At 40.1% G+C, this 24193-nt stretch overlaps 1 protein-coding gene across 10 annotated transcripts in view; it reads right to left on the bottom strand.

Annotated features, from left to right (window-relative positions):
- The window catches only part of LOC119734354 (golgin subfamily A member 6-like protein 22), a 58575-nt gene that overhangs the window by 23576 nt on the left and 10806 nt on the right, over positions 1-24193 (bottom strand). For 5 of the 10 annotated variants that reach the window (XM_038207816.1, XM_038207815.1, XM_038207814.1 and 2 more), the window contains 10 exons: positions 23826-24079; positions 22634-22892; positions 20997-21189; positions 18001-18086; positions 9191-9286; positions 7927-8152; positions 6028-6156; positions 5071-5195; positions 3904-4030; positions 2481-2498 (listed from right to left, as the gene is read on the bottom strand). In XM_038207816.1, coding sequence (XP_038063744.1) covers positions 2481-2498; positions 3904-4030; positions 5071-5195; positions 6028-6156; positions 7927-8152; positions 9191-9286; positions 18001-18086; positions 20997-21189; positions 22634-22892; positions 23826-24079 — 1513 coding nt within the window. Of the gene's footprint in view, positions 1-2480; positions 2499-3903; positions 4031-5070; positions 5196-6027; positions 6157-7926; positions 8153-9190; positions 9287-13911; positions 13998-18000; positions 18087-20996; positions 21190-22633; positions 22893-23825; positions 24080-24193 lie in introns of all 10 variants that reach the window. The other 5 variants (XM_038207821.1, XM_038207820.1, XM_038207818.1 and 2 more) reach the window with 4 other exon arrangements.

Raw genomic sequence — 24193 nt, forward strand, 5'->3', positions numbered from 1 at the left:
TGCTATATGGTGTTCAAATTTTCGTGACTGGAATTGACTCGAGCTAAATATTTGACTCGACTCGACTCGACTCACCTTGACCTTCTTGACCTGATGACTCGACTCGACTCTAGTTACCTCTTTAAAATGACTCAACTCGACTCGAGTCACTTCTTTAAAATGACTCGACTCGACACGAGTCACAAAAATCAGTGACTCGTTACAACTCTGTCCCAGGTACAAACAACTCTGGAAGGGCATCCATGCATTTCATACAAGGCCACATATACATCAAGGCGATTCCAGCATTAAGTAATGTCCACGACAGAGCTTTTAAGAGCTCTTTGAAGCATGGAATGTAATATTCAAATCCATCATCTAGTAATGGTCAAGGAGATTACGGACTAGGCCTTTTGAATCATTTCTCTGAATAATTCATTAGATAGACATCAAGGTAATTAGCTGGATTTGTCGCGGACATTACACTCCTTTCATAAAGCTGAAATTGCCCATAAAATAAACAAAGTAACTCACAAATACTGATGCGTACTTCAAATAATATGAATGCAGAGTGAATTTGATCATGCAAGAGTCCAGAGTGAAGTTTGTGACAATTCGGGCGATTCACAATGCAGTGCTCCACCAAGAGTTTGCCATGGAGAGTCCATTTTCAAAGTTTACGGTCAATAAATGGCCCATTTTAATGTATGTCAGTAGACAACTTGAGCCAATTTGTTACAGATCGGGGCATAGCGTTCCGCCGCCTTACCAAAAACACCATATTGATAAATGAAAAAAAAGGTCAAACATATGTGATGCGATCAAGCTACATGAGTCGTTTGTCGGGAATTTTTATTTGGAGATACAGGCCAAAATAGGACCACTTCATCACGTCACTTCATCACTTTTCTTGGTGTTCCGACTTCCATCATTTTTGAGCATGAGGTTTTCACAGCAGTAATGCTTGTGCTCTTTTCAAATCTGTACTAAAACAAATATTGACTGGGGTAGACAAACGACTTATTTAGCTTGATCGCATCACATATACTCAAATCATACGCTTACGAAACTACTGCCCAGAAAAAGTAACAATTTCAAATGTCCGTGGCAAACTATTGGTGGCGCAACTGCATTGTGAATCTCCCAAATTGAAACAGATTCAATTTATGTGAATCTGCAAGAGTTAAGTTCTTGCACTAGCTATCGACGGTGTCACAATGGAGTGCAGTTTTCAAATAGTTCAGTAAATGAAACTTGATCCGAGTGTACATGTACATGTAGCTACATGCTGGCTGGCTTTCAAGTAGACCCAGGTGAAAAAAGTAGGAGAAGAGTAGGATCAAAGTATTCAACAACAAAATATGAAATGAAAATGTGTCGATTCGTGTTTATGTAAACAGCCCGTTTCAGTTGGGTGATCCATATGACACCGTTTCTTCAAGCAAACTTGAATCTTTGATCCTGATTGGTTGATCCATGGCAACAAACCGTGCTGTATTTATACCTAATACCATGGTCCATACCACACTCGGCGTATCAAGCTATTCCAAGATGAACGCGCCATTTCTGCTGCACAAGTGCATGTTCAGCGTGAGTGTTCCATCTGCTGTACTGTGGGTCCAGTTTGCTTGAAGATAAATTTGTTATCCAAGTTGTGCTCGTGGAACACGGAATAATGTAGTGCGTCTGCTTCCCACATACTACTTGGCCTTCGACCTCTTGGCATGTGGGACACAGACGCACAACATTACTCTGTGCTCCACTTGCGCGAGTGGGATAATGAATATTCTAGGAGATATATGCTGTGCACCAACAAAAGTTATCCCAGAGAGGCCTTTTTCGCAGCACATTAAGGACAAAAGTTGACATCCAAGCCTAAAAGTGTATTCCTCTTGCACAAGCACTTGGTACATTTTACAAACTGCCACCATTTCAGTCATGTTCCCTGTATCCAATAACAGTACTGAATGATAATGTCTTTGTGCAAAAAGGAACCAGACTATTTTTTCTTCCAGCCTCGCTTTGGTTACATTGATTTGAATGGGAAAAAGTCAAATGGCTGCAACATGATAATGGTCTATCGGGGAACCAGGTTGGCGAAGTGGTACTTTCATCGCCCACCTAGGCCAACATGTGGATTGGGTTTTCAGTCCCTGCCTGACTCCACTGGTTTTCCCCAGAACGTTCTTCTGGGGTTTTCCTCCCACCTCTAAAACTGTAATTCCTTCTCATTGTCTCCTCTCTACAGGTTTCTTCAGGCTTGCAAGCTACGATGCCTAGGGCGCTTTTGAGGAATTCTTGGTTAAACTTTCATAACCAGAAATAATTGAAAATAATATTTTTTTATTTATCACATGCTGTTCGTGCAAGGAGCCCGAATTCATCTAATAAACAACACAAATTCATGCTTCTGTGTACGTAGAAGACACAATGAGATGTACTGGCAATATGCGTGGAAATGGATTTTGATATATGACAAAGAATACAGCAAAATATCTCACCGCATCACTCTCTCTGGGCTACAAACACGATAAACAGTGACCAAAGGAGGAATTAATGAATTTTTAAAATTAATTAATGAATCACATGATCGGACACAATAGGAGTATATTATATGCAGAGTCAAACTATTAATCTTGATCTCAAATATTGCATACAAGTGTCATCACAGCACTATGCATTAATTTCCGGGGAAAAAAATAAAATATGTTAGCTCTGTTTTCAGAATTTTCTATTAACCCTTACCACCCCAACTCCATCAAAATCCATCCCCTCATTTCGGTGAATTTTGGGGGACTTAGTCCAGAAGGCCTGGCATGACTAAATATTGATGGATTATGATGGACTTGGGCCTAATAGCCTGAAGCAGTGCTAGGGGTATCCAAATGATTTTGCCTAGCTTCCTGTACTGCTATTGTGCTAAAAGCCAAGTGTAGCAAGTCCATGAATGTCAACCAGTGCGTCAGTGGTGGATTCCATAGTGTCATGTACAGTTTTGTATTGGACGCACAGTGATTGATGGATTTTGATGGACTTGGTCCAGTTCCTAGTAAAAGACGCTAGGGAGTTAGGGTGAAAGGCTGTTCTATGATATGACTTGACATCAAGAATCAGACAATTTTCAATGTGACCTCTTCAACTGTAAGGCATTATTTTTTTCTAGAAAATTCTTCCAGAATCCATTGAAATGTATCATTGGGCAGGGCCCAGACTGGGACCATGAGTGCTGAAAAACAAAATCAGGCCAACTTAACTCACTCTTAATAGCTGACCAAATTCTCCAAAATTTTCACGAGGCAAAGACAAGGTCCTCAGTATTTCCCCAGCCAAGTTTGAGGTCTCAATTCAATTTTTAAAGGAGACTTTTCTTCATTTTTTTTGCACGTGCGAGTGAACCCAAGTGATTTCAACTTCGAGCCTAAGACTACAATCCCGGCCAAAACTCCCTGGGACCCCACCCCGCCCCCCGGCCAATGTTGTCTCTCATTGCACGGTCTGTGCTCTAGCACGAGATGACAACATTGACCGGGGGAGCTGAGGACCGGGGGAGGGTATGCTCATTGTGTGGATGTGTCCTAACCATTTTGGCCGGGATTTTAGACTGGTACATGTCCAACTTTTTGAAAAGATTGACCATTCAGCAGTCTGGTGGCATGACTACGGAGAGAATGTGTAGAAATAGAGACTAGGTACCAGTAGTTTCTTTTGGCACAGTTGATTGATGCAGTACTAAAGGGTTGTTGGACTGGTTGTTTCATGTGCCAGTCTATTTTCAATACCTTACATTTTGGGACTCTCATACACAGTATTGAGGGTCCCAAATTTATGGCATGGGCAGGACCCAAATGCATATGTCCCATGTAACATACTAAAGTGGCTGAGCTGTACGTTTATGATAGAGATGACCAGAGCTGTCCGACATACCTGGCTAGTAGCTGAAGATACTTGCTCATTGATGCCTCCGATGGCCTGCTGCAAGGTGGAGATGGCCACGCCCAGCTTCTCTTGAACATCCTCTATCTTGTCTTCAATCTGCTTGTCTTGGTTTTGCCTTAAAATATAACAAAATTGATAATTTATGTCAGAGAAATTTGTGTCATTTGAAGTCATCACAAATCAATCATCAGGCATTTTGTTCGTTTGAAGCAACAAAAGTGCTCAAAATCTAAAGAAGGAAGCTGAACAACTAACCTGATGAAGTTTCAGCTCAGCTTTAGCTGTATATTTCGAGAAAATTAACACCCTAGGATCCAAAAAGTAACTGACGTAATTATTGTTGAAAAACATACTTGGTTGAAAGATAATAAGGGGACTAAACTCCCTGTGAAATTAATCTTTCTGGCAAGCTGTCATTTTGAAGTAATCAAGGAAAGAAGGCCTTTCCAATGGTGCTTCTTAAGACGCACCGTAGGAAATTTAAATTAGTAGTTCATTTGTTATTCGGCGAAGCGTGCAAAAGCGTTGGCACGACACACACGCGCGCACGGTTGCTATAATTCGTCGGATCAGTGCACGACATCGCGTAGCTAAAATCGGCTTAGTGAGAACGTGTCTCGGACGCTGAATTCAGGCCCGATTTCAAACAAGATTCAGCAACTTTTGATTTGAAATCGAGATCCTAGAATGCCGTTTTTCTCGGAACATACAGCCGAAGCTGAGCTAAAACTTCATTAGGATAGTTGTTCAGTACCCTTCTTTAGATTTTGAGCACGTTTGTTGCTTCAAATGAACAAAATGCACAAATTACAAACGATGGACTATACCTTTGAATGGTGTCAAACAAGCAGGAAACACAGATTATGAAAATGAAACATGACAAAGGAGAAAGAGCAGGGAATACAGAGTATAGCCAAACGAAGCTTTCAGAGAACAACATTTTCGGTGAGCAAAAGGTGCCCACAGTATATTAGAACCTGGTACGTCTACTCAAATGCCATAGAGCATATAGTAATATTCCATCTGATTATGGCAATTAATTACGGGGGTCCAAGAGTTAAAGGTGAGAGTGGGATGCAAAGAGAGGCAACAAGGCAGGGGAAGATACAGTGTACAAGAAGGAAAAGAGAATATGGCATTTCCAGTTTGTCTCACCTTGATTTGATCTCAGCCTTCATGACGGCTTCTAGTTGTTTCTTGGTCTCGTGTTGCATCTTCTCCAGTTTGTCCATATATTCATTTACCTTGGACATGCCGCCCACATTCTTGTGCCTGTCCAACTACAAAACACAGAGCGCATAACTTGCTGTAAGATTTCAATCCAAAAAAAATATTCTAACACAAAAGTAAATATCTCAATAAACCCCTCTAAGCTTTTCAGTTGTGGTTTTGAAGTTACATGTATCTGAGACATGACCATTCAATTCAGATGTCTTCAAGTTTGAATACGAAATAGGCTTGGGTAACTCTGCACACAACTCAAATAGAGCTGATTCCAAATTTGGAATTGGAATTGTGACCCCACTTTTTTATGGAATCAATTCCTTGTAGTACCCGAGTCTAAATTGGACTAATCATGGCAAATCATTTGGGAATAACATAGAATGTTGGATTTGTTTTGTCGGTAAGAACTTTCATACATGTTTTTCTCTCCAAGTTTAGTGTCATTTCTGAAAAGATAACTGAGTCCTAGTCTGGGGCCCAAATTCATGATTCTGCTTATCGTTAGCAAAAAATCCCTGCTTACTGTAGCAGAAAATTGTGTGCTTGTGGTAAGCATATTTTATGGTTTAGCCAGGAAATTTGGCTCATAAAATGCACATGTGTACATCCTGTAAACTAGGAATCTGTGCTTCCTGGTTTAGCGCAGATTCTTTCCTGCTAGCACTGTGAGCACATAACGGTGATCGTGAGTGCGATTTCTGCTGTGAGCAACACCATGAAGTTAGGCACTGGTTGGAATCAACATTGAATGAAACATAAGGCTATGTCCGTATTACTTGACTACGGCTCACACTAACACACTCATCTATGGGATGTGGCTTCAGCGGCCGCCAATGAAGCATGTGTAATCACAAGCCGTAGCCAATTTGAATACGGTCCAAATCTTACTTTCTGTCCCTCTCTGACGTGTAGTACTTCCTCTTCTGTGAGTTTCTGTAAGGCAGCCCACCTCTTCTCATTCTCCTCTCGCATGGCTTGCTCGTGAGCGATACGAGCAGCTTGCTCAGCATGGAGATACTGTGTAGGAAACAAAGAATTTGCGATGAGTGAGTTTCTTTGAGTAACAGTGAGTTTCTGTTACAGCCCATCGCTTATCATTCTCCTCTCGCATGGCTTGCTCGTGAGCGATACGAGCAGCTTGCTCAGTGTGGAGATACTGTGTAGGAAACAAAGAATATATGAGTGAGTTTCTTTGAGTAACAGTGAGTTTCTGTAAGGCAGCCCGTCTCTTCTCATTCTCCTCTCTCATGGCTTGCTCGTGAGCGATACGAGCAGCTTGCTCAGCATGTAGATACTGTGTAGGGAACAAAGGATACATGAGTGAGTTTTTTGAGTAACAGTGAGTTTCTGTAAGGCAGCCCATCTCTTCTCATTCTCCTCTCTCATGGCCTGCTCGTGAGCGATACGAGCAGCTTGCTCAGCATGGAGATACTGTGTAGGAAACAAAGAATATATGAGTGAGATTCTTTGAGTAACGGTGAGTTTCTGTTACAGCTCATCTCTTCTCATTCTCCTCTCTCATGGCTTGCTCGTGAGCGAGACGAGCAGCTTGCTCAGCATGAAGATACTGCGAACAAAACAAGAATATGTGAAGAGTGAGTTTCTTTGAGTAACAGTGAGTTTCTGTAAGACAGGCCATCGCTTCTCATTCTCCTCTCTCATGGCTTGCTCGTGAGCGATACGAGCTGCTTGCTCAGCATGGAGATACTGTGTACAAAACAAAGAATTTGCGATGAGTGAGTTTCTTTGAGTAACAGTGAGTTTCTGTAAGACAGGCCATCGCTTCTTATTCTCCTCTCTCATGGCTTGCTCGTGAGCGATACGAGCTGCTTGCTCAGCATGGAGATACTGTGTACAAAACAAAGAATTTGCGATGAGTGAGTTTCTTTGAGTAACAGTGAGTTTCTGTCAGACAGCTCTTCACCATCTCAGTCGATTATTTGAGAACAGTCTACTGAGGTAGGTTGCACTGCCGGTTATCGATGGGGAGCCAGGTGTGGAAAGTTTTGTGCTAAGGTTTGAGTGTTATTCAACTCAGGGTTCCCAGCACTTTATGAAAACAAAATTGCCTGCGTTTTCCCTAAAATTTCCCTGAGAAGTTTCCAAAATTTTATGAGAAATGTTTTCAATTTAACGAGGTTGCTGGGAAGTCAAAAGGTGCATGTAGCACAGCCAATTGTTATTGGCTGGAGAAATGTGTAATAGGTCTCGTTCAAATGACGTTGTTTCCTACAGACCAGCCATGTGCATCGGCATTTTGAGCGTCAACTTGCATTTCGAGCAACAAGCGTGCATGTTTTTTAAACATTTTCAACACTGCGCAATGTGTGCTTGATTGCGTAAAATACGCAGTTGCAGTTCTCCTACAGAAATGGCCGTCATTGAATGAGCCCTATATCCACACTGCATAAACACTAAAAAAAAATACCATAGCCAGTCAGTCAATGGACACAGCTTGGACATGTGGCACACGACGCTCATATGCAAAACTGGTGCAAACCTTTCCCTTCTGGGTCACTGTCAAATTTTCCAAAATTCCGTGAGTTTTCCCTCACTGGAAAAATAGAAACTAATTTTCAAGGTTTCCCTGATTTCCAGATTGGTACTCTACAACTGGGATCATAACCACTTTGTTATTACTGCACTGATGCGAGGTAAAGTCACAAATCAACCACATGTTGACCTACGGTCTTTGCTCAAACACTTGCTCTGCATTGTACCTCTAAATGTCATCTTGCTATTTTTGTCAGGCCGTGTCATAAACAGCACACGGACACCTCTGCCTACCTTCTCAATATTCCCAAACTTTTGCTGGGCCTCCTCCCTCAGTCTGATTTCCTTGGAGAGTATCTTGCGGCTGACCTCCTCGGCAATCTCGGCAATCTTGCCCTGCATCTTGAGGCGTTCGTTGTCGGCGGCGTGCTCCCGCTCTCTCTGGACCACGTCGATGGTGTGTATGGTCTCGTCGCGCTTGCGCGACTGCTCATGGACCTGGGACTGGATGTCATTCAGCCTGTCAGAGGGGACTTTTTATATTAGTATCATTCATAACAACCTGAAAAAACCCTACCTGGTGAGGTTCTTCGTGAATCATAGCAGAAATGGAAATATTGGCATGGAACGTCAGACAACTAGCCATTTGAGACTGGCCAAAACATTAGAATTTTAACTTGTATATTTTGCAAATACACACACACATACAAATGTCTAGCTGAAAGCAAATAGGATAAACCATTTATGTCTTAAGATTGCAAAATCATAGAGATTACCCAGAGAATTTCAGGAAAGTTCTTGTGATATAATAAACAATTCTAAAAAATATTGGCTCCACCATATTTTAAAGTTGGTGTATGCTCCAATTTGTGTGCGAACTACATTTTAAATTTTCTTTTAGACTGCCAGAAAAATTTCTGATTGGGGGTTTCAGTTACCACTATCCAGCTGTGTGTGAACATGTTTTTGCCCAAAAGTTCATATCATCGAAGAAAACTGGAGCAGAAAGCTGGCTGAAATACTGACAAAACTGTCAAATAACCATAGAGCTATATTAAATTACTAGAGCGCTGACTCATGTCCAAAGTGATGCCAACTGGGTGCATCCATGTTTGTGCAGAAACCTACATGTATGGAGAACTAGAAATTTTGTGCACATTTTGTACGTCTATTTGCATATCTGCATTTGTATTCCATACCAGTGCGTCATCGAATCCGATACGCCCAAAACCTGAACGCACGATCAGCAAAATGAGCGTTTCGTTTTGCTCTACGCAAACAGCGCAACGTGTGCGCGTATCCCCTGCAGGTGATTAACCATTTTTTTTTTTTCAAACCATAAACATGCACTTAAGAAGTTTGTGTATGTTCTACTTGCGCGTTGCATTTAGAGTACACTTCCAAATTCAAGCCATCTATTTTCAGTGTGTTCTACAAACACGCACATGAATTCAAAATGTCTGCGCCCAGAAAGGCTTCAAAGAATCTCCGCGCACAAGAATGAGGAGTTAGCGCTCTAGTAATGTAATATAGTTCCATGTAAATAACAGAAATTTACTTGAGGAAGAAGTTCTGCTCTTGTTGCCTTCTCTCCGTCTCCTCGGTGGTGACTCGATTCCTGAGATCCATCAAGACATCCCTCACCTCACCAAGTCTGCCAAAAATCAAGCAAGATAAAAAATAAATTCATGCAGAATTGCAGTTCAGTCCATCCCAAGTCCATCACAAGCCCAATCACAACTAAGGTCCCAAGTAACAGGGAATGAACAATGACAAAGGAACACCTTAATCACTATCATTCATAATATGGAATTTTGCGTCGGGGTGATGTGAATCAAATTAGGTTTTACCCTTCACCGACGTATAAACACTCTATATACTCAGTGTGTAACCTCCCGAGTGAAAGTTGGAAAAAAATCACTCGGGTGGGACTCGAACCCACGACCTCCTGCTTTCTAGTATTTACATCAGATTCGAACCAGCCAACCAATCCCGTTAGCTCGGTGGTCGAGTGGCAAGACGTCAGCACTAGAAAGCAGGAGGTCGTGGGTTCGAGTCCCACTTGAGTGATTTATTCTCACTTTCACTCAGGAGGTAACACACTGAGTATAAGTGTTTATATACATGTATACATGTATATAAAATACATGTATACATGAAGGGCAACACCTAATTCGATTTCCATCACTTTTCTTTAAAAAATCTGGCACATGACTTTAAACTAGATGACTTGTGACTGACTTTTGAGGACTTAACTTCAAATTCCCAATGAAATTGTCAAGAGATGAGTACTGAACATGAAAATGAAACTGCACATGCATGCAAACAATGAATCCTAACGGCTCACATTCCACCAACACCTGATATTTTTGTGTGAAAAAGTTTGGGAATGTTTTCCCACTTGTGTGAAATGGAGTGAGATTTTTTTTCCCAAAGGTGGGGTAAGTTTTTCACAATAGTCATGATAGTGAACTGGACATAATTTTTTGGGAAAATTAAAAGTATGAAAAGAATTTCCCATTCCCAGGTTAACTTTCAATTGCAATGTACTGTAGTCATGCTTTTAATGGATAAACAGAATGTGAAACATGCTTTAAAATTAAAAAAAAAATAATAGAAATTAGAAAGAAAATCAGAACAACAAGAGAGCAGATTCATGGACAGAACACAAGCTGGCAAAATTAAAAATAAAATAAGAAATCCTAAAAAAAAAAGATTAATTTTTCTGACCGTAGGATCTGTGTCCATATTTGGTCAATGGTTATCGAAAGAGGATACCATATCTTCAAAATACAATATTGCAAAGTAAAGAAAATACGAGATGAAAACAAAATAAATTTACCAAATAGAGTTGTGGAAATTTCAATGAGGGTTTAAAAAACCTTGAATTAAATTTCCTTGAAATGTTTCTGATTTATTAATCAATGATAATTATGTAAAGTAGCATCATCCTTGGCGCATGATCAATGTTTTATGCCAGTTAATTTATGGTGAACGGATCCCATTCCGAATCAGTGAGCCGAAACCCCTTAATTGCCGGCAAATTTTGGAGGAAGTTCAAGCGTAGCTTTGCCAACAATGACCTGCTCATTGTCAAGGTTGTTCTTTCATTACAAAGGAGCGCTTTTAATATCCGTACACTTCAATAAGGCATTTTCTGCATCAATGCAGCAGGCCTGGACCGCTAATATGAACATGTCTGGGCATTTTTTTTGTATAAATTTACGTCTAATAAAATATGAAGATCAACTCAGGTGGAAGATATCTCTTTTTAAATAATTACTCTTGCTGCGGTACATCTGGGCCCAATTTTATGGCTCTACTAACCACAGAATTCCTTGCTTTTGATCTGCATGTTGCGCTAACCGCGCTAGCAGAATAATTACGTGCTAACCGTGTAAGCACAGAATTCTTAGTTACGGGATGTACGCATGCGCAGAAGCCAAAATTCCTCGCTAACCCATGAAATACGCTTAGCGCAAGCATGGAATATTCTGCTATAGTAAGCAGGCATTTTTCGCTTAACAGTAAGCAGTGCCATTAAATTGGGCCCAGCATGACACTGAATTGCTTTCCTTGGGCTCAGTATTGTGCCAAAACCGATTCTGGCATCTCCATGGTGACGGTTACCATGGTGAATCATTCAAAAACTTTTTAATCATTGTTTTGAGTTTTTGTTGGTTTATGTACTGGGGAATATGTTTATTTTTTTCCCCCAAACAACAACATCATGTTTTCTGTTTACAAATTGACATTAGATCAACAAGAATTGTCAGGTATCATCTGCCAAGCATTCTGGGAAATTAAAATTATCAGCATGGAAGTGAATAGCTACCGAGAATGTACTTTTATTTTTATGTTTTCTCCACTATTTTCAATATTTGGGAATACTTTTTCCAGTGCTCACTTAAGAAAATCCAAACTTGGAAAAATCTGACCATTACATGTCACTTTGGATATAAATTATTTTTAAGAAGCCAGACACTTAATTACTACCGTAGTCGATAATTACTACCGTAGTCGATAATATAAAGGAAAGCTTCAGATTCAGACATCCAGCGTGAATGGACTTTACTTCTTTTGAATCTTTTGAATTTAAATTTCACACACAAAAATCGGTGCTGACGTAAATGGCTTAAAATGGACACGATCACCATGACAACCACTACTCACAAAAAGTGCTATTCAGTGTGCACAAAAGCTGCCATGAAAACACTTACATGTTATTGTTGGGAATAGCGAGAGTGTTTTGACGTATTTACTCAGGAAGTCCAACAGAGTAGATAATTCATTTGTTACTGGCCGTGTTCAAGGAAAACATGCAAAAAGCTCCAATGGTTTACCATAATTAATCATGCTGGCAAATTTCAGTTATAAGAAATTAAAGGGAATATACAACATTTGCAAACATCGAAAAATAAAACTACCACGTTTTTATGAAATACTATACTAGAATGTTGGTAAATGACAGTCTAAAGCATCCTGCAAAATTATGGCACCTGGTGTGAAGTCGTTTTCAAGAAAATTGTATTTTTGTGTACATTTCCAACGGTGGTCGGCCGACCACAGATGGAAAAACCTAACTATTTTTCAACTACTGCTCCAAATTTACCATTTTTTCAGTCCCAATTTTGTTTGCTATTGGTAACATGTTCACAAACGGGTGCAGGCCAGCTAGACTGCAGTTCCGTTACCTTACAATTTTCCGGCATCTATAAATTGATCCATTTCATATTTAGTGGAGTCAGGGAACCAGACTACTTGAACATATTTGTTTCTCTTGGTTTTTCCAGCATTTTCGAACACAAAACTTCAAACATGTCAGTGTAACAAAATTTGATCTATCATACTAACCCCTCAAATAGTTTATTTCTGAAAATTACAGCAAAATCCAATGATGTACATTCTCTTTTATAAGTGTAGTCATAAGAATGGGGCTTGTCAACCGGTATGTCAAATGTTCCGTAATTTTCAAAAAGTATCAAAATGTACTTATCGCTTCAAATCTGCAATGAGGATGTGAATTTGCATTTAATATTGCAAACGTTCAGCAAATATTTAGAATACTGTTTAAATGTTTAAACATTTAGGCATTTCACAAAGGCCGATGCCTGCCTATTATGTCTGCAGACCGGCGTGATTGACATGACAAAATCAACAATGGCCATGGATTGACATAATAAATAGCGGCCAGTCATTGAAAAAATAAAAATTTAACTACGTGAACCCTGAATGTTATCAAGCACTGCAGCGCTTCTAAGGTTTTGTATATCAAATAGGTTTAAAAACATCGTTAATTACTTGTGCTTTGTACGTTTAACTCAAAGGAAGATGGAGTGAACGTCGGTTACTTATTTAAAATGCAGGTTTTGTTTAAACATTTTTTTTGTTGAAAAGTGGTAAACGGATTTAGAATTGTTTTCATTTAAAGGGGCTTCACGGCCTGAAATCCCCGAAATTTGTTATGTTTTGGATCGTTTACTTATCTTAATTCAAAGGTCTGGTTGAAAGGAAAGGAAGTTACTGAGAAATGATGGGAAAAAAACCCTGGTTGTTTACATCGGATGCAGCAGATATTTATGGCATACGGATGTACATGTATTTCTAGCCGTGTCAATTCAAAGTACAGTGTGTGTGACACAAAATACACACAGCACCAATACACACATTTTGTTTCCCGCCCGTCCACAGAATGCGATGCACTGGTGGAACACGTGCGGCTGGATTCACGACTAGCACCCAACAGCTCGCTTTTCAAGAGCCAAAATGTTGACCCCCGCAATTCGTTCTCGTAAGAATAACCCCAAAACGCCCGGCTTTAAAAGAACTGTTGTGTGGAAAGTTACATCATTCTTTTAAATGCTCTTTCCGATAAATATTGTTTTGTTTAAAACTTGTTTTGTAGCCGAACTGGACGCATTCCAAGTATATATCCCTTTAAAAGTTTAAAACATGTAAATATCACATCCTTAATTTTCAACGTTTTGGGGAAAAAAAAAACTCTACACTCCAGTTTGGATTTTGGTGATACAAATGCAGTTAACAAAACAGGAAAGTCAAAATTAAGTTTTGCCTTTCACCGACTTATTAACACTATATACTCAATGTGCCACCTCCCGAGTGAAAGTTGAAAAAAAAATCACTCCGATGGGATTCGAACCCACGACCTAATATTGATTAATATCACCAGACACAAAGTTCATATTATGAAAATAGGAACGGCATAGAAATGCGGATATCAATGAGAGGAAAGAGAAATGGAAGGGTTTAGGCAGTTACCTAGCATCCAGCTGAGTCCTGAGCAGGGATGTAGTCTGCTCGGATGAGTGTTGACTCTCATGCATTTTACGCTGGTGATCCATCTTATAGCAGCATTAAAAGATTCATGAACAGAAAGCCCCGGAGATGAGAAATGGCACCGAAGTCATGCAATGGATGGATGGGGAAATGAGTATACATGTACATGTATGTACGTTGCCATGCTGAATTCGGACAATTCATGCAGTGCACCACCAAGAGTTTGCCACGGAGAGTCCATTTTTTAAGTTTACAGTCGACAAAACATGGCCCATGTGAATGAGTGTCAGTAGATAACTTGAGCTAATTTGTTATAGATTGGGGCATAGCGTTCTGCCGCCTTACAAAAAACACCATATCGATAAAAAGAAAAGGGCAAACAGATACTTGATTCACACGCTTACGAAACAATTGATCGGAAAAACGAACAATTTCAAATGTCCCGCGCTGCGAATTCGCGACCATCTCCCACAATGCACTGGGAAAAATGAACTCTCCATGGCAAACTCTTGGTGGTGCACTGCACTGTGAAACACCCAAATTGAATGATGTTGTAGTTAAGAACTTCTGAAACCTGACTCCAATTATAAAATTGGATGGCTTTCAACACAATATGTCAATTGATACTATAAATTCTCAATTGACCAAGTTCCTCTGTACAGGGTGAGTAAAAAAAAAATGGAAACCCAAATGGCAGGACTAATTTTGGAATGAAGTTTTGCATGTAGCACTTTCAAAATCTAGGATATGAAAGCCCAGTCATTAAGCTTTCTTTTAGTACAAGAATCATTCAAATCACTCAATGCACTTTTCAAGTTATGGAATTTTGAACACAAATACCGTTTTAAAGTTCTGTCCACAGATCACATCAAAAGTAAGTGTTCTTTCAGCAAAACGAAAACAATTCTCATAGGGATGCATGTTAAATGAAACGCAAGTTTCGCAACTTTTTCCAAGTGAGTTTCTTGAATGATCGTTTATTGCATCCCGAAAGGGTAACAGTTAACATTGGGTTTTGCCAAGTGTACAAAGCTCAGTATTAAAACAGAATGTCGGTGTAGACAAAATCAAAATGGGTTTCATTTTTGGAGCATCCTCACTTCATATAAACTGTACTGTATACTCATTTTCCTTTGTTAGCTGTTGTCAATCGAAGATGAAAATAAAATCTGTCATATCAAAGCTGTTATTAATTATTGGTTAGCAAAACAAAATGTGAGTCATGATACACTGCAAATGATGATGAGTAAACAAAAAATGATTAAAGGCATGCCGGTGATGACTGTAGGAGAGTTTCACTTGAAAAGCAAAAACAAAATGAGACATTCAACTTTTGAGACAACTTCATCAAATCAGGCCCACTTCACAAGAAATAAATATTCCTTGCGGAATAAGATGTTCGAGCTTTTCGGATGCTATCTCTTCAGTTTCAGCCCCCCAAAAATGAAGCACTTTTCTCTTATTTTTTCTTTTCTCATTTTTCTTTTTCATTTATTTATTATTTTTTTTCGGCACAACCAAAATACAAAATGCAGTGTCAGTGAAAACTTCATGGCATGTATTGTTAGGCCGAGTAAAAAAAAAAGTAAGTAGTTTGTCATCCGGACCCTTTTTGCAAAAATAAGGAGGCGGGCACTCCCCCCTCCCTAAGATGGCAAGTTTTCCAAGATGGCAGATGGATTTCTTAAATTTTTTCCGAATTTGTTGCTAATACAAAATTGTGTCCAAAGGAACCATAACACTTTTTACATAGCAACAATTTTGTTGGAAACAAATAAAAAGACAATATACTGACAATATATGTGCGTCGATATATATGTGCAAATATGAATTTAAAAAAATTCAAAAATTCAAGTTGGTTGGGAAAAAAGGAAACGGGCAGAAACAAGAAACTAGGTTTTTTTTTTACATGGCTTTCATTGCAGTATTTTCCTACAATGATCATTTACAAATGAGAATATCTTTGGTCTGTGAAACAGTTCTGTCCATTCCACACCCAAGGCATATTGCGCAGTTACAAGTCTTCACCCACGGACCACTTCAGCCGCTTCGCAGTCAAGTCGCCCGCAGAAAAACTCGCGAATACAAAAGGCATGCACCTTTTGCATTCCATATCGCACAGCGGTGAGGAACGAGTGAAGCCTACACACCGATTGAAGCATTTACATGAATAATGAAGCGGGCACTGCAATAATCACACGCTAATTGTCTCATTGTGTTCTCTGCCTCAAGGACTTTCGTTACAGTCGATTTGTCACGTTTATGAGTAGTCATTACACACACGCACACAACACCAGACTCATCAAATGACTGCTACACGTGAGACCAATGACAGCAATAAATTAACGGGGACAATATAGAACTGGTCATGTGGGCCTAAACTGTAGATCCATTAAACCACTGGATACCATTTAGTCATAGTAATCACGCTATTTTTCAGCGTTAGTCCCAATTAAATTTCAATTCAAAATGCTGAGGAAAAAAATGTGCAGATTGTATTAAAGGGAATATCCAACATTTGCAAACATTGGAAAACAAAACTACCAAATTTTTATGAAATGGTAAATGAAAGTCTAAACGCCCGTAAAATTGTGGCACCTGGTGTGAAGTCATTTTCAAGAAAAGTTGTATTTTGTATAAATTATCAACGGCGGTCGGCTGACCACCGTTGGAAAAACCTAACTATTTTTCAACTACTGCTCCAAATTTCCCATTTATTTTTTTTCAGTCCAAATTTTGTTTGCTATTGGTTACATGTTCATGAACGGGTGCAGGCCAGCCAGATTGGTTTCCTTACCTTACAAGTTTCTGGCATCTATAAAGTAAGTCATTTCATTTTAGTGGAGACAGGGAACCAGACTACTGGAACATTTTTTTGTTTTTCTTGGTTTTTCCAGCATTTTCGAACACAAACCTTCAAACTTGTCAGTGTAACAATATTTGATCTATTATACTACTCCCTCAAATAGTTCATTTCTGAAATTTACAGCAAAAGTCAATGATGTACATTCCCTTTAACAACTGGATCAAATTGGTTATGGAAACTGCAGAAATTGCTATGAAGCAGTTTGTGCACAACACCATTATGAATGACATTCTGGTTCAGAACGGATGACAATTTTTCACTTGAAAAGTGCAACTTTTAATGAAATTTTTAGTGGAAAAGGCTTGATCAAAATATGTACATGTGAGTGCACAATGGAATTGCAGTGAAATGCCTTCACCAAACTGTAATTTTTGCAATTTTTTTTTTAAAAGCATTGTAAAAATTTAAATAATGTGGGTAAACCAGCGGTGATACAATAGGTAATGTTATAACCAGTGTTGTAGCCCAACCAGTTCTACTATTGTACGATCATAGAGCTATATTAAAATGACTAGCGAGTTAACTCGTGTACAATGTAGCCTGCTGGGAGCATCCATATTTGTGTACAAACTTACGGAAAACACTTTTCGTAGGGCTTTTGCACGGCTATATCTGCAATGTGTATTTGAAACCAATGTGTAAACGAAGCTGATATGCACAAAACCACAACACATAATCAGTAAACGGGTATTTCATTTTGCTCTGCGCTAACAAAGCAAAGTTTGCGTATACAATATGCACTGCAGATTTTTTTTCTCCATTATCATGAAATAGCACCTGTGCAGCCCGTTTCATGTACTTATTCCTGAATAGTTTGTAAAGCTCAATTGTGATCCATTTCATCTAATTTAAATAATTATGCTCCATAATGAAGCACATTCATTCAAAAGACTGAGTCCCGGACGCATCCAAAACTATTACATGTAGTAAGTTAATATAGCTCTATGACCGCCACTTTACCAAAAATATCGCTGGGTGCACTACGAAGTGACGAACGTGATAGTTTTACCGCACCAGTACAGTGTAAGTGACGTAACGTCTATTACACTTTTGCACGCAATACGTCACCTCCTGGTAGGGCAACTGTCCACAATACGTCACTTTGTGGCGCGACCAACGATATAAAAGACAACAGGTCCCGCGTGTAGCAATGAGTTGATGGATACCGGTTGACCGTGGATGGTTACCAGCCATGCATACTCTACCTGGCACTCATCTGTAACCTGAGCTGGGTCAGGTTCTTGTCAGAGTTCAACTCCTGGTCGCTATGCTGGATGCGATATCTAGAGATCTAGACGAGAGAAAACGTGCAAGGTGGGGACACAGAGGACATAAACACAATCGTCAAACAAGGCATACATGTACGTACACACATACAGAGCCACTGACATAGGTACACAGGACTGTGTGGGCTGATCACAGCAAGAACTTTGGGGTTTTAGTCAAACAGGATCCACAATTGTTAATTGCACTGACGTGTGTTTGGATTGAAGTGCAAGATTCAGGACGGGATGGCTGTGTCAAAATCGTCATCGGCACCATGAGTGAGTGCGCTGCACGCGTACGTATTTTACAGAAACCGGGATATTTTGGGTTTCACGAACTGACATCCTCCACAGTGCAGCTGTTAGAGCGCACCCCGTACATTTTCGGTTTCACGAAACGACACTGAACTTAAAGCTATAGTCCATCATTTGTAGCCATCCGAAAAGTAACTGGCGTAATTATTGTCGAAAAACATACTTGGTTGAAAGATAGTAAGGGGACTAACCTCCCTGTGAAATTATTCTTTCTGGCTAGCTGTCATTTTGAAGTAATCAACAAAAGAAGGCCTTTCCAACGGTGCTTCTTATGACACACCGTAGAAAAATTTAAATTAGTAGTTCGTTTTGTTATTCGGCGAAGCGCGCACAAGCATTGGCACGATGCACACACAGACACGCGGTTGCTATGTCAGATTAGTGCGCGACATCACGTATAGCTGCAATCGGCTCAGTGAGAACGCGTCTCGGACGCTGAATTCAGGCCCAATTCAAAACATGATTCAGCAACTTTTGATCTGAAATTGAGATCCTCGAATGCTGTTTTTCTCGGAATATACAGCTGAAGCTGAGCTGAAACTTCATCAGGTTAGTTGTTCAGTATCCTTCATTAGATTTTGAACACTTTTGTTGCTTCAAACGAACAAAATGCACAAATTACAAATGATGGACTATATCTTTAACTTCACCAATTAAAACGGTTTTTAATAAAATGTTTGTGTAAGCATACAAGTATACGGATGGATTAAATTCGTGTAAAACCTTTCCATCGTTTTTCTCCGTTCTGTATTGCTGCATCATGCTTGGGTGATAGCTCGTGAAAATGAAAATCTTCCTATTTTGCGTCAGTGTCTGATGCACGCGTGCACTATTGGGTGTCAGTTCATGAAACTGAAATTGTTGATTACGTGGTTTTCACGAACTGACACCCACTTGTGTGAGGGTGTCAGTTCGTAGTGCCGATGCCGAATTGATGTCAACTCATATCAAACAACTGCTCTGGCAACATCATTACAGAGTGGAATCGCAATAAATTTCTTATGTGTCCTCACGGACCATTAACAAAATATTAATTCATATGCCATTTGTGGCCAAAAGAGTCAGAAACTGCATGACTTTGCACTGAAGTAGACTGATGCTAATCTTTCTCCATCAGTCATTTTAAGTTTCTCATTTGAAATCTGTCTTCATTCTATTCAACAGTTGCTGCTTACTGGAACTGCCTATTTTGCATTGCATGTCCCACGAAAAAACAGTGAACTTCATGATTCACGCATGTATTTTGTACAGAGACAATTTTGTACTGACTTTTGAGTGCACTGTTATGGGTTTGGCAAAGAAGGAAACACACAGCAATGAATAAGTGGGGACCACGTTCTGTAACGTTTCTTACCTTCTGTTACTCCGAAGTAGAACACAGATGCATAGATCAACATTACACAATATACAGCATCAGTAACAATAGCAAACACTTAGGTATTAACACTTCAAATATCAAATATTTTTCGACCTCAATGCACTTAACAGAGCAGGAAAATACAAGTACAACAAAGACACAAAGTTAAATCCATGTTGTTTAGACAAAAAAAGGTTTGTATTACTTTACTTCAAAGAGGATGAAAATTAACCTATCGCGATAGAATTGCATGAACGCAGCTTGTGAAATATTGTCCAATTACACACGATATACAAATGGACGCGGAACGCGCAAAATCTGCCACAAACAAAACTTAACGTACAAAATTCCAGGGTTGTCTAAGGGGATGGTTAACTCGCAAACGGCGATACATGTAGGTCAATCGGTCAAATAGCCAACAACAACTCCTTCAAACACGTTCACTCCTTTGGGAGTAAGGGCTCCGTGCACAAGTACCCCCTCAACGGTAAGAAAGGGAGAGTTGGGGGAGACCACTGGGAGAGACATTTGAACGCACTGCTGACGACGCCTGACACTCACGCGAAGACGCTATGGCTTTTTGCGCATTCAGAATAAATTTAGTTGTGCGTACTTTGTGCAATAGGTGCGCGCAAACCATTACGCATAGGGCAATTCCACACCAAAGTGGACATGACACCAAAAATTCAAATACATGTGACTTAAACAAATTTGGCATCAAATGAAAGCTAAAAGTTTATATTTTCAAGATTTGAAGTCGGAATTTTATTTTTGATACATTTCGGTACCAACAAATAGGATTACGTAATAATCCTGTTTTAATCCTAAAAATGTGATTAATAGTGATATGAAAGTATTCTACCAATACACACACAAAAATATGTACTAATGCCATCAGTTTCTGTCATGAGAAAGTATTGGCCTTGAAAAACTGACTGAAACTTGTTTTTAATGTTTTGCGTAATTTGTTTCGCTTTAGTGACTTCTAATATTTCAGCCTTCGAAAATGTCCTTCCGTTACCGTGGAATTGCCCCATACGCAAAAAGCGCCCTCTCTTGTTCACGCAGGGAGCCCATGCAACTACACAGGGTCATCACCAAATGCAGTAAAATGCCTTGCCCAAGGACACAATCACAGTGAAGTTAACCTGGTTTGCTTCTAAACCAAACTCCTGACGATTTTATCACAAGACATATGTAGAGTTGTACAAGATTTTTGAAAAAAAATCAACACTTTTGAAAACTTGAATGTTTTGCTGCTCACCAGTGTTCTGTTGTCCTCCTCTAGTCTCTTGGTGCGCTCCTTGACGTCATGCACAATGCTGGTCGATTCCATGTGCTGAGTGTCCACTTTGCCCTTGATGGCGCGCACTTCATCCACCAAGGTTGTGGTTGCTCTCTCCAGCTGCTCCCTCAGCCGATTGGCCTCGTCCAGGTCGTTGCGAAGCTCAGCGATTCTAGCAAATTTGTTATCACGAAATGACTTTTTAAAAAATAGTAATAATAAAAATAACAGGTTCTTATATAGCGCTTTAACTAAGATCGAAGCGCTTTAACTAAGATCGAAGCGCTTTACATTATTATTACCCCTGATCATTGGGCCAATGAAACATTCCAAATACAATCTCAGCTCCCTGGGGAGTATACACCTTGATGCTGCCATTTTGGCGCAAGGCAGCTACAATCAATCACACTTACCATCTCTGCCCTCACAGGTACCCATTGACTCCTGGGTGGAGAGAAGCAATGAGTGACAAAGCGCCTTGCCCAAGGGCACACGCATCGTAACCTCAGACGGGAATCGAACCAACAGCCTGCAGAATTACCTGCAGACCACGAATTCAATGCCCCAGACCACGAAGCCATGGCACTCCACAAACCAAATTGCTGAAGTTGAACACAGTACCATCAAAATCTGACATTCTAAAAGCCTTGTGACATCACAGAAGTCTCTGCACTGAGATTCACACAAGTTGGACACATTGCAACTCTGGCAAATTCTGCAGAAAATGTTTTTCTTCCTGACATGCTTTCACATTCACTCCTGGGAGGTACATGTATGAATCGGCCTTAACTCTGAAGTTCATACAAACTGCCTGGACATATTGGCCTAGGAAAATATGTGAATCTTCCAAATTCCAATACTTTGCCTTAGACCAATTTGCAAATTCTTTGCAACTGATGTAAAAGTGGGGTTGAATTTACCAGGGATGATATGGGTAGTCCCACTGTGTGACCAGCACCCGATTTCATGAAACTCATCGTAACTTACGATGCATCTCAGCGCTGCGACGCGTCGTATCCCTAGGATGTGTCACAGCTGCGATGTGTCCTGCGATCCATTTCACAAAACACGTCGTACCGGTACGTGCGACGCGTCGTAGATGTATTTATAGCACAACTAGATGTACATGTATTTAGTCAGCGTACAGTAAATAGTCCTCTGATATTCAACAAAAGAGTCGTCAGATCTCCTCTTGAAATTGTTTAAAACGTATAACAAAATGGCAGACATGTGATGCAATTTTAAACGAAAACAAGCTCTCAGCAGACTGTATAGCTACTTCCAAATTTCAACTGCAATATTCCAGGCTAATTCATAATCATAACTGTGCAATGCATTTTCTATTTACAACTTTACACACGTTGCCTCGGTATTATAGTCTCGTTTATGTATTTTTATGGCATAAAACTGGTTAGAAAAAGGACGCTTCGTATTTTGCGATGAACTTCCCTGCAATCTTCCCGCAATGAAGTTATCAGTATTGGTGAGTCAAGCAGTTGCTAAATTTCCCCGGAACATATCCAGGACAAATGCAGAGCTTCTTCCAGACAAAGTGATTGATTCTACCCGCAACTTGTCCGGAACTCGGTTATGAATTGAGACTTGCCCTTACTTACTTAGTAAGTTGCTGGTCTCTCCTGGCCACCAATTCTTGTTGGCTCCCCAGCACCGCTTGCTCCACCTGCTTGGTGTGGTTGACCAGCGCCCCTACGGCTGTCCTCTCGTCCGACACGCGCTCCTCGGCCCGCTTGAGCCTCGCTCCCAGCTGACCGATCAGATCGTTGCTGGACCGGATGCTGTCGGCCAGCTGCTGGCGGGATTGGCGCTCGCTCTGGATGGCTTCATCTGAGCGCAGGTGCGACTGCTTCAACTCCCCTAGGTTAAGAATTTCATTTGTTACACCACGGGTAATATGCCCTTTTCAAATTCACACTATTTGAAATCTCTTTGTTCCACCCATGGTCAAACCTTGAGATTCTGACAACCCCTTTCTCACAAGCAAAAAAAAAGTATATTGTTTTCCATAAAAAGCTTTAGGGGGGTGAGCCAAATTAATGCCATTTCTAGCTTAAGGAAGGCAGGCTTTCAGCTAAACTTCTGCGCTATCCCATTCAAATTTTGTACCTCCCCCTAAATGTTTTGATGATTTTTACATCACCTACATGTAATTAACTTACCAGCTACATGCAACAACAAATTCGAATTTAGGCTTCATTGATTCCTATCATTACAGCAATTTAAGCTTTTACTCACTACGTGTGTACCGCCCTGTTAAATTTGTATTTAATAGAACACTGTATGTGAATTGGCGATCGTGTAGTTACGGGCCCCTCTTTAGTTTCGATCAAATTAGAGTCAAGGGTCCTTTTTATCATTCAAAAATGACCTTCTCAACCTAAAGCAGACTTCTCTAAATTCAAATGACACCTTTTTTTTTATAAATCTGAACAGTTTCTTGGGGTAGAAATTACAATTCTTTTTACGAGGTTTACGGTTGGTGCCATGCGACTCAGATAGTGTTCACGGTACCGTACATCGCGGCGATTGCCATCTTTATTTTTGTGTTGCGTTTTGTCGTTTTCATTGTCAGTTTACCCCCAAATTTCCCTCAAAAATTCAAAACCCTACCCTCTATCTATGACACACTTGCATGTTCTTAATGTCGCCAACTAGTTTGGTAGGTCAAATAAATGTTAAGTATATATCGTTCTCTTACAGGGAACCAGGCCTGCAACTACAGGATCGCCCATACATATTACACAAGAGGTCACACAACTGACTAAAGTACAAAGTTACTTTTCCTATTACCTCTCAAACGGACGACTTCTTCCAGTAGCGCCCGACATGACTGCTCAGACATGTTCAGCCTGTCCTCCACCTGTCGTAGTCTGTTCTCTGTGTAGTCCCCCGCATAGGCCGGGACCGCAGTGACGTTGGACAGCTGAGACCGGCGCCCGCCGAGGGGAATAATTTGGTTGTAGTCATTGGGCTGTGGAGTCTGGGCACCAGGCTGGTTGCTGGAAATGGCTGGAAGAGGGGCTGGCCCAAACTTGTTGAATAGCCTGTCAAAACATGATATTTTTTTTAATTTGATTTGATTTCTTTCCAAACATCAAAATTTTAAATGAACAATTAAATTAAACAGAATATACAACAAGCGTGATGAATAGTAGAGG

Source organism: Patiria miniata, unplaced genomic scaffold (assembly GCF_015706575.1).
Source record: "Patiria miniata isolate m_02_andy unplaced genomic scaffold, ASM1570657v1 HiC_scaffold_27, whole genome shotgun sequence".
NCBI classification, from domain to species: Eukaryota; Metazoa; Echinodermata; class Asteroidea; order Valvatida; family Asterinidae; genus Patiria; species Patiria miniata.